The sequence below is a fragment of the Argiope bruennichi genome, chromosome 2, assembly GCF_947563725.1.
Source record: "Argiope bruennichi chromosome 2, qqArgBrue1.1, whole genome shotgun sequence".
Classification (NCBI taxonomy): domain Eukaryota; kingdom Metazoa; phylum Arthropoda; class Arachnida; order Araneae; family Araneidae; genus Argiope; species Argiope bruennichi.
Genome location: NC_079152.1, coordinates 109,574,537 through 109,586,271, shown reverse-complemented (window position 1 = coordinate 109,586,271; position 11,735 = coordinate 109,574,537). Strand labels below are relative to the sequence as shown.

The 11,735-nt window shown below is 30.5% G+C and overlaps 1 protein-coding gene across 1 annotated transcript; it reads left to right on the top strand.

Moving 5' to 3' along the window:
* The first annotated feature begins 790 nt into the window (after positions 1-790).
* LOC129961869 (venom protein 164-like) lies at positions 791-10,557 on the top strand. The gene is made up of 4 exons (XM_056075479.1): positions 791-929; positions 4,197-4,314; positions 7,974-8,077; positions 10,258-10,557. Exons 1-4 carry the CDS (start codon positions 888-890, stop codon positions 10,459-10,461), a joined length of 468 nt encoding a protein of 155 aa, XP_055931454.1. The 5' UTR covers positions 791-887; the 3' UTR covers positions 10,462-10,557.
* Positions 10,558-11,735: the final 1,178 nt, after the last annotated feature.

The window sequence follows — 11,735 nt, the reverse complement described above, 5'->3', positions numbered from 1 at the left end:
TTAATTTATCGTATGCATTCCATCATTTCAATTTTAAATTTATTTGCAACATTCTCAGTATAGAAGGAAATATTTATAATCTAAAGAAAACTTAAAATTAAAATTAAAATTATGAATTTGAAATTTATTTTAAACTCGTATTCTTCATAAATTTGATTTTTATAGTTTATGCATAATTATAATTTTTTAAAAATGCTATGTAATATGAAATGCAATAAATAAATTACTCATGTACGAATCAGTAATAGTGAGTACGAATGAGTATTCAATAAATTACTTATCATACAAAATGCAATAAATTACTCATATACAAAACTTAGAGAAAAAAAAACCAAGGAATTCTTCTGCGTTATGATTATTAAAAATATAGTTATTGGACATTAAAATTCCAGATTTAACTAACTTGCAAGTATCCTTTAGACATATTTCAAAGGCTTTATATATTATATTTTCTATTATATATTATTCTTATTATATTTTTATATTATTTGACATAATATTTTCATAGATATTTTTCACACACACACACACAAAACGCCATCATACTATTTTATAAGTTAAAATATAATGGAATAAAATTAGAATTTTTTTATAGAAGCCGCCTTAGCTTATTTTGCTTATGTGGCTCAATAAAATACTATCCCATTCTCATGATTAATCTTATTAAGATCATGCTCTTTTCTTTAAATAATCTTATTTGATCTCAAAAAGAGAAATTTTCTCACACGACTTGAGATAATTCATGATTAAAGAGTCAAGTTCCTCAAAGTAATTCTTTTTACAGGTGGAACCATTTCCATGATGATGCAAGGTAATACAATTAGGCATTTTTTTGCATATAAAAAGAACCTGTTTGACATTTTATACTTGAGTACTGAAAGGAAGAAATGAAACTTCTACTTGCTGCCGCCTTGTTCACTGTCTTCTTGGTAAGAGCTTTAATTAATTCATTTTTTAAACAATGAAAATAATAATTTAGAAACTTTATTAAAAGTGTAAAAGTGATTGCTTATTATTTTCCACATATCATCTTTCACATTGAAAATCAAATTGCCACCTAATTTCGTATCTTTGATATTCTTCAAAGAATTACTTTAAGATAACAATCAGTAAGATAACCATTACGTTTGTCATGTGTATGGGGCATCAGACGAAATTATATTCACTACAAATAAAGGAAAATATGCAATTATGGAAACTGTATTTCAGAGGAATTGATATACTTTGTTATAATATGAAAAGGATATTTATATACTGACTTTTTAAAGTGAAGTTAAAAGCTATTTTTTTGTTTAATATGCTAACAAATTAACATAAAATAATATGCTAACAATTAAATAATTATGGAATAACTGGGCCGTAAACATTTATTTATGGAATTTAATCTAATTTTATCATCAGTTTCACACTTTAAAAATATACAAGGATAATTCATAATTAAATTATCACGTCTTTTTTTAAATTCAATAAAAATAATTAATTAAAATAAATACATGAATTGTATAAAGAATTGAATTCTCCCTTTGCTATAATGTTTTGGCAGTGGCCATTTTTCATACTACACTCAAGTTGTTATAAGCGGTAATGAAACAAAGACTATTCAGGAAGCAGTGCTTCTTTGTGTTTTTTCTAAAGATTTTAGAAAGCTATTTAATACGGTCGCTGTATTTCGATGTCGTCCTCAAAATGATCTATTGGATTTAGGCCAATTGATTGAGTTGGTCTTTCATTCATTTCAAACATTGTTATATTCAAACATTGTTACATTCTTAGAATCTTTCAATAATTTTGAATCTTATTATCAGGTAGGATAAGTTTTCTCACAAATATCCCGAACATCTGGAGATATATATGAATCGTGGATATATTTTTTGATATACAAATGTATAACCGCTTAATCATGGAGCATATGGTGATTTTCCTGTGATCACTCAGAAATATTCTAGTCCAACTATATATATATAACTATATATATATATAAAATTATGTGTGTGCGTGTGTATACAAACTATATATATATAATTATGTGTGTGTGTGTGTGTGTGTGTGTGTGTGTCTTGGTTATGTTGTTAATACAAAAATTTTCGTTTTACTTATGCCGTTATACTTTGCATACTTATGCAGCCTCCAACCATATTTGATAAACAGTTAAATACACTGAATTTTATTTAAAATTGCGATAATTGATTAGAGAGTTCAGTTGAGATAAGTTAAAAGCTTTGTTATAATAATTTTTAATTCATTGTTTTTCCAAATAGTTATATTAGACATAAAAATAAAATAAAGAAAGTCATATTTTTTAGCCTAGTTTTGAATGATGTTATAGTAATAGATTCCGTTTAAAAGTGTTTCGCTAATACCTTTGTTATTTTATATGAATGCCATAAAAATATTCCTGAAGCAGATGCTTTTAATTGTATAAATGATTGAAAGCGTTAATTTATAATGCAAAAGCTATTTCGATGAGCATATTCTAATTTGAGATTAAGAAAAATTTCTTTCTAACACATGTTCCGTTTTTTTAAAGCCTTTTAAAAAATTAAAATAGAATCAGCAAGACATTACTTTATATCGAGATTTTTTATAGAATGTATACCTTTGATTAGTATTGTAGGAATAAATGTGATCACAGTTTGTATGTTTGTGAACTATTCATCAAACATTTTAAAATTTTCTCTCTTTTATTCCTTGCAATACTTGAAATAAGTACAAATGTAATTGTTGAATTTCTATTTAATAAGAGTGTTTAGTGACTTTTTTAAAGGAAAAAAAAACTCCTCTCCAAATCTTTTATAAGCAACTTCAAATTAAATGTAACAATTTATGACTAAAATATTTAATTAAAATTATTCAATTAAAATATTTAATTAATAATTATAATTATTTAATTACAATATTTAATTAAAAATATTTTAAAAAATATTTTATATCCTTTTATTTTATTAGTTTATAGGACAATCGTGTAAATATTAAAAAATAAGATTTAATTTAAGAATTTGCGTATATGATATTCATTCTTTTAATTCGAATAAAATTTCAAATACTCTTGAAATTATCTATTTCTTTCTTTTTGTACTAAAATTAAGAACAATATATGCCACGTATATGAAGAAATACCAATTATACCTTTTGTAATATATAATTGTTATTTCTTACCTCCCACAAAATTTAAATAAATTTTCCGCGGCATTACAAGGTAAAAATAAAAAGCAAATTTAAAAATCAGTGATTGGACGGAGATCACTAGAAAGAGAATTTTGCATAAAAAGGAAAGTAAAATAGGATTTTCTTTTCTTCCGAAAGAAAAGTTTTCTCTTTATACATATTTTACTCCAAATACTAGAGAGATACATCGAAAAAGACCAGACACCTCTTAGATTCAGTAAATACTATATTCAGCACTTCAGTTATCGGAATATAAGATAAATTTTTCATATCATTAAGCAACATTTTTGTATTTCATGCATTGTCGTGCCGTCGTAAATAATGCTTCAAAATTTGTCCCTTTCTTCAGAGCTGTTCTTCAGAAAAGAGAACATTATATTGAATATTTGTAAGGTGTTACTCATCTCAGTGTCTCATTCAGATGAGACATCATCTCAATAGCTCAGATGCACACTGTACTTGCAAGATTAAGGCTTGCGACTTTCTTCTCTTGAAACACTTTTCGCTTTTCACTTTACAAGTGGAGAAGTTCTTCTAAAATGTTCAACTGAATGACTGTACTGTTTGAATTATTGCTGCTTTATTCATTCATACAACGATTCAATTGATTGTTATGCAGCCTTCTCTGAGAGGCTTGGTAATATTTTATTAGAAAGTTTGGAGACGCTCTTTCCTGTATTTTGGATTGCTATAGAAAACAATTGAACTGGAGTTTTAATTTCATTTATGTTTATTGCGATATTTGAATAAATATATATTTTTTTATTATAACTTAATTTATATTTAAAAATTTAGCACTGAACTAGTACTTAAAAATCAATAATAAAATAAATTTTTATTGATTTGTCGATAAAACAATATTGTTGGATTATGCACAATTGTGTTTTAACAATATTGAATAATATTGTTTGAACAATATTGATGTTTGTCAGTCAATCAGTTCTGGTCAAAAAAATTATCACTTAAAAACCATAATAATTGACATGATGCCATCACTATAATACATTTTACAAAATTCATTATAATTCCAGGTCGCCGGGGAGGCCGGGCGCTGCCGTTCTCAAGACGAATGCAAATCTGACGAATGCTGCGTTTCGAGGGGAGTTCTTTTTTACAGACGAGGCGAATGTGAACCGTTGGGTCAGAAAGGTAAGAATTGTAAAGTGTTTTCGTTTAGCAAATCAAAAAATCTAAACATAAATAAGGACAGGATTAGACAAATAAGCCATAGAAATATACATTGAAAATACATTGACATACTAGAAAGCATAAAACTAAGAAATATAAGAAAAAAAATTGTTTTAAACCAATGGGATATTTTACCTTTATATGATTTGGTATATTGAAATAATACATCATAGTCCTTTCAGCTCTCATTATAGCAGATTGTATGTTTTATGCATACTAAAAGGAGATTATGTAAGAAGCGAAATCCTGAATGCCACAGTAAAGTGCCTTTGACTAGAGCGTGTAATTAACGCATTTAGTAATTCAGTACATTGTGAAAAGAGAAATCCCCCCCCCCCCCAAATACTGACTATGCATTTGAAATCCCTTTCTTTTGACATCGAAAAGTAAGATTCAGACATGTAATTTTTTCATAACATAACATAAGACTAAATTTCCACAATCTAGGGATTTGCGCTTTAAAATGAACTCTTTCACATACACGAAGGTTGGCAGATGTACAGGCAATGAGCTAACTAACGGATTATATTTCGCCACTCTATTGTTGATCTATAATTTTGATAAAATACAAATTCGTGAACAGAGCTAAAGAAGTATAGACATACATAATTCCAAAAATGTGCATTTCAAATTCATTGGAATCGAGAATATGAAGATTTATCAAAATCCGAGATCGATTTACTCCTCTGACGATTACAATACTCTTATAATTTTTATGCGAATATTTTATATTCGTGTATAAAATATGTATATGTTACAGTGAAAACCCAAAATCAGTCAAAACTCGGATTAACTAGGTAAAACGCGTTTTAACTGACAGCGCTAGGGAGAACCGGAATTAAATAGGGAAATTCATTCTGACAGCGCAGGAAAGATCGGTTTTCTCTATTTATTTCCAGTTTTGTTCAGTTTAAAACTGCATGAATCTAAATTTGTTGTTTGAGAAATTTTCAAAGCAAGTGCAGTCGTCTAGTTTTATTCTTATTGGAACGTGTTTGTGCTCGTTGATTTATTCACGATAAGTAAAAAAAATTTTAATGCTTTTCACCTTAAAAATTGGAAAAATAGATTTCTTGGACAATTACAATTGTTACGTAAAAAAAAAAAAAAAAAAAAAAAAAAAAAACAGAATAACTATAATGCTATAACACGTGATGGATTCAACACTCTTTTATCTGAGGTTGAAGAAGCAAAATCTGCCGTTAACAAAACTTCTGTTCAGTACCATAGATTAAAATGGTTTGACATTCTTGAAATCAGTGACGTAAAAAAACTGGTTTCTTCAAATAAGTCCATAAAATTGGATAGATACATTATATAACAAATCAATCAAAACACAAATAAAATGGGTCCTCCCTAGCGCTGTCAGTTAGAACGCGGTTTCCTTAGTTATTTGGTGCAGTGCAAATAAGTGCAGAACAAAAAAAAAAGCTTCAAAGAAAATAATAAATATTCTATTATTGTTGACTTCAAATTTCAATACACAGAACATCCATTAAGTATTTTGGTGTAGTGCGGATAAAATGGTTTTCTCATCTAGGGATGGAAATTTCCAAAATGGTTTGGCTGGTAATAATTGTCCACTTCATGAAGTCTACCCATAAATAGCTTTTTTTTGTATATTCCTCAATATCTATGTCGCTACCCACCTCAAGCATTTAGCCTTAAAAGCGCAACAACAACAATTCGATTTTCTCAAAATAGCTGGCAAATCCTGGGGAATAACACTTCGACACAGAAAAATCTTGTACAAGACAGTCATTGAAAGGATGTTTGCACACGGAGCAGGAGTTTGGTGCCTCCACCCAACGGTTAGATTAGCAAGAAAGCTCTCTTCCATCCAAAGAAGCTTTCTGCTAGCAATTACGGGAGCATACAAGACCACGCCTACTGCAGCACTTCAGGTTATCCTTGGCTTGCCACCACTTCATCTGCTGCTTCAGATGATGGCAAGAATGACTGAACTGTATAGACTTCGTGGAATCGTACATGATATGCCACACATCAGCCCATACGAGTATGAACATAGAGCTACGGGATGGACGTCACATCCTTCCAAACATCTCCAAGCACATCAAATTTCGTTGGAGGACGGTGGATCTCAGAATTTAGTACTCTGGATCTATACCGATGGATCAAAGTCCTCAGCAGGATTTGGGGCTGCATTTTGTGTTGTGCAGGATGAAGTGACTATACACCAGTGATCAACCAGCCTATTGAAAGAAAACACAGTCTTCCAAGCGGAATTACTAGCACTTAATAGAGCAATCAAATACGCAACCTCTCTTCCTACATCAGATCCCATCACAATTTACGTCGACAATAAAACAAGTATACAAGCCTCAAGTTCACCAAAATCCTATAGCCAATTAGCAAGAGATACATTCACCCTTCTTCTTGCAAATCCTCACATTAAAATTTCATGGATCAAGGCACATGTAGGCTATGAAGGGAATGAAGCGGCGGACAAACTAGCCAAAACAGCGGCTAATGCTAATCAAGATCGGAATGTAATGAAGCTTCCAAGATGTCATCTGAAGTACATCCTTTAAACCGATATGATGACAAGATGGCAAAAGGAATGGGAAGAAGGCGAAACAGGCCGCTCCACATTCAACATAATACCGAAAGTTTCTCTCTACGCGACCAACTGGAACAGAGCGGATGTTCTTTTCTTCACTGGACACGGCCCATTCCCGACATACCTACACAGATTCCACCTGGCCAACTCTCCTTACTGTAGCTGTGGGGAGATAGGATCCCCAATTCACTATGCCACCAAATGCTACTGACTCTCTCATGGCACATGAGGAAGCCAGAAACAAGTCTCGAGGAAGAATGGTACAGGAGAGTTGCATCGAATACCCTTTCACGCGGCAAGATCCACTCCATAGTAAACCATATTCATAAATACCAAGACCTCTTCAAGACTACACAATAGCTGAGACCAAAATGCCACTTATCAAAATCAGCCGAAATTATAACTTCGAAAGTCCCTCAGAAGTGCAGTTCTCACGAAGGAAATCAAAACCACAGGGCTCAGAAGGACGTTACAAATTTCTGACTCTTCAGTGATTATTTATATGCTTATACATGTCATACAGATGTTCTCAATGTAATTTATCAATTTTTTCAGTTAGTAATCTCGTTTCCCTGTAAGTTGAACCTATAGTGACCATTTGATTAAGTATCCTTGTCCCCTCCATTCGGTTATTACTTCACCAAAAAATTGAATACAGTCGTGTAGGATTTGACACCGATGGGATTCTCTCTGGAGAACCCTGGATGGTCTGTCGTCTCTTTCTTTCTACCAACAATTTCTTTCTTTCTTTCTTTCTTTTTTTGTTTTTCCTTCCATCTTGTGCTCATCCAACTGGTTAGATAACTTAGTGTTATAGGCACCGGGAACACGGGATGGCGTTATGTTATGTTATATCTATGTCGCTTTCCTATTCAAAAATAACTTTAAAATGTCGGTTAGGTTTTAAATTAAAAATTGATAAATAACTTAAAAACTATTTGATTTTTTTTATAACAATTAAAAATGCTCATGCAATACTAATTTTATTATATTTGTATGTGAGATTTCATACTGAATTCAATAATTTTATATTTTGCAGGACAAAAGTGTAGTGAAAATCTTGACGCTCGTGGTGAACGCTATGTATATCACTGCCCATGCGCCGCTGGACTTGCCTGTGAGCTAGAAACAAAAAATACTTGGGTAAATAATGATGCTAAATCAATTTAACATCAGTTCATTAATATCGAAAGATTCCAATTTAAACGTTAACATGAAAAATTATTATTATATATGCAATGTTGAACTTTAATACTAAAACAAATGTAATACTGAAACACACGTTATTTTCGAGCCCCCCCCCCCAAAAAAAAAATGAAAACATTTATTTTATTGATACTAAATTTAATTTCAACCTGTTAGATATTCTAGATTCGAATTCAAATTCGTTGTAGTGAAGTAGATTTTACCGTTTCTTTTTTTACACAAAAATTTCTTAAGTCATATAACAGTCATATAGAAATCCCCCCCCCCTCTAAAAGCCGGAGCAAACGCTTATTTGACTAAATATTGCATCTGTGCATATAATTAATGATATATAGTTTTTATAAGGGGGTAAAGTTTGCAAAAGCCTTCTGGAATCTGTGGAAACATACAATAAAAAAGTAAAAAAATAATTTTTGATACTTTCCTCGTAGAGAAAAAATTACTTTTTCTGAAATTCGTCTGTCCACACAAAAAAATTCTAGATTTCAAAATGTAAAGATATTGTTAGAAAATTCGATCAAGTAGAAATGTAAAACGAATGTAGTAGAAATGTAATTAGATATTTATTTGGCAGTAAAGCATTCAATCGTCTTTAAAGAAACTTGCTAATCATGCATACTGTTGATCGCATTCATTGGTCAACCGTTTCAACTTCAACTTTATGAAAGAGGCAATGAGAAACTGAGAAATTGAATATTTAAGGGATTTCTGAGAAGTAGGATAGCATCGAAAACGAAATAACATTACTTACTCACCCTTGGGTAAAGATTAATAAGATTTTCAAAAAAAAAAAAAAAAAAAAAAAACTCCACGTATTTCAGAATAATAGAATAATAGTTTGGAATGTTGATCATTTATGTGGTATGCAATTGCAATGTTGGCCGAGGTACAAAAGAATGCAAACTTCAATTTTTAAATTTCCAGCCTCCTCTTGTGAAGTGTAGTTATAAAAACTCTTAATGATTGCAAAGCGCAGGATTTGTGATTCCCTGGTATAAGAACTGGAAAAATATGCTTTGCAATTGATATACAAATTGATATTTTAGCTTTCAAATTACTCTATTGCTTTTCCAAGTTACTCTTCATTTAGTTTATGAAGAATTAGTTCAGAATTCAACATTTCCACATTATGGAATATATAATTCTTTAATAATATGCAATACTTCAGTGCATAATTGGCACATCCATGTAGCAATCATAGTCCATAAATGGCTACAATCAATTCATAACCATCACCTAAAGTTTTGCAATTGAGCAATACTTCAGGTAGAAAAAATATTTCTTTCTTTAAAAAAAAATTGAGCATCAATTATCAAAACAATCATTTTTGGACTGATGCAAATCTGCTCTTCATACGAGTGGCTCATCACCAGTAATAGTTCTTTATAAGTAAGTGAAGTAGAATTTTCTGAAACACGTTTAGATTATACTGAATGATGACCGATATATTTAGGTGCCTTTGAATGGTATAATATCTAAACTAAGTGATGAATGCATTTTGTAGTACTTCCCAACATATATTACATCAATATTGTGCCGGAAGATGATGAATGAATGATTAATTTAATGACTTATAGTAATCTGTTGAATTTCCTCCAAGATTATCTGATTCAACGTCTCTTGACTTTTAAATATGTAGTTGCTAAATTTCTTTTGTTATACCGCCTGTCTGCTGTGGACCAATAAGTCCAATTGCCAATAAATCCCAGAAGCTATTTTTTTGTCACGGATCATGAACTGAATTGGGCTTACGAAGTAATATTACAAGAATATAATACATATACATATATCAGTACATTTATATAAGTGTCAGAAATGTTAATTTCGAATAAATTTTGGAAACATTTTAATAAATGTATCATTAGGTAATTTTTCTAAGGAATTAATATGAGAAGGGGAGGAATTCCTAAGGAATTAATATTATTAGGTATTTAATATGAGTTAAATACACTAGTATTTTTTTGATTCCTCTATATGTTGTCCTAGATATTTATTTCTTTATTTCTCTAAAACTTTGTACCGCGAATTCTGTTTAATATTTAACAACTGAAGATTTTCTGTCTCTTCATATTGTATAAAATCTTCAGCATGGTACGTGAAAATTCATTTTCTTATAGTTTGGAACAGTAAAAGTTAATCCGAAATGTGTTGAGGACATTGCTCATACCACACCAGCTCAGACTGATAGAACTGAGCAGCCCGAGACCACTCTTGTGGAGAGAGAGACTACCAATGTGGATAGAGAGACTACCGATGTGGATAGAGAGACTACCATTGTACTCGAGTCAACAGTGGAAACTCAAGTTCCTGATGAGGTGTAGGAGAAAAAATTTCCTCTAGCAAAATGAATACAGTACAATTACATGGATGTAAATTTGATTATTAAATATATAGAGAGGTATCTATGTACATTTAAACGTTTATTTTTTATTTTCACATGAAATCAAGAAATTTCTTCTTGTAGTATTTATTTTCATTTAAAACACAAAAATAATAAGATGAATATTTTGCATTCATTATTTTTATTACACCGAATTTCATTATGGGTTTTAGGAAGCATGCACACAACCAGACAAATTAAGGAATGCATCAAACATTACAGTTTGAATTTTTTTTATCTTGAGATGCAGAAGTTGTCAGGCAGTGATTCATATGAATGTTTCTGTTTATGAAAGACTTTTTTTAACACAAAACGCAATAGATTCACTTGGAATATCTCGGAAGCAATATCTAGATAATCTCTATTTATTAAATACCATCAAATGTATTCACTTTCCGTGACAAAACTATATTTTTGAAAATTTGCATTATTGATTATCTGCATAATAAGTCCCCTGGTAATGAAACAGTTTTACAGATACTCTAAGGAATGTTGAATGGAAATCGTGTCAAACGTCCCCGAACTTGATACCCATTTGGCGATGAAAAATAAAATTTCTGAAACTGCTGGAATTTTGACGATATTAGGATCGAAAATATGATATTATTCTAGAAATAAGATGTTCTGTTCTGAGAGCTATAGAAAGCAGATACATAGGATAGTACTGAGTAACATTCTATTTTAGATGAGCGCAAGCGAGTAGTTGAGCAAACATTTCTTGCGAGTTCCCTTTGAGTGGTTTGTGCTGCTACGGTTGTTTATTATCGATTAGCTTCTTCAAGACTATTGTTTACTATAATTCTTGTTTGTGTAGATAATTCCAAAATTATTTGCAACTAGAGGTTTGAAGATGACCGAACTTGATCATCTCGATATATCGTCCAAAATAAATCAATATTTCCCGATATCGTACAAAACTCGAATATTATAACTTTACAGTTTATTAATTGTAATAATAAATTATAAGTAACCTCTTTTAACAAACTGAAATTTCGAAACTTCTCTGAAAAAGAGGAATTTTTGAGTTATTTCACTAATTTTGCATTTGCATGATATAAATATTCGTGTCTTTCTTATAATGAATTATTATAATAAAATATATTAATATAATTATAATAATAAAATATAATAAACTCATTTCGATAGAAAGTATGTCATGTATGCCAGGTAGACCGAGAGAGAATACAATTCGTTTTACATACACGCAAAGAATAT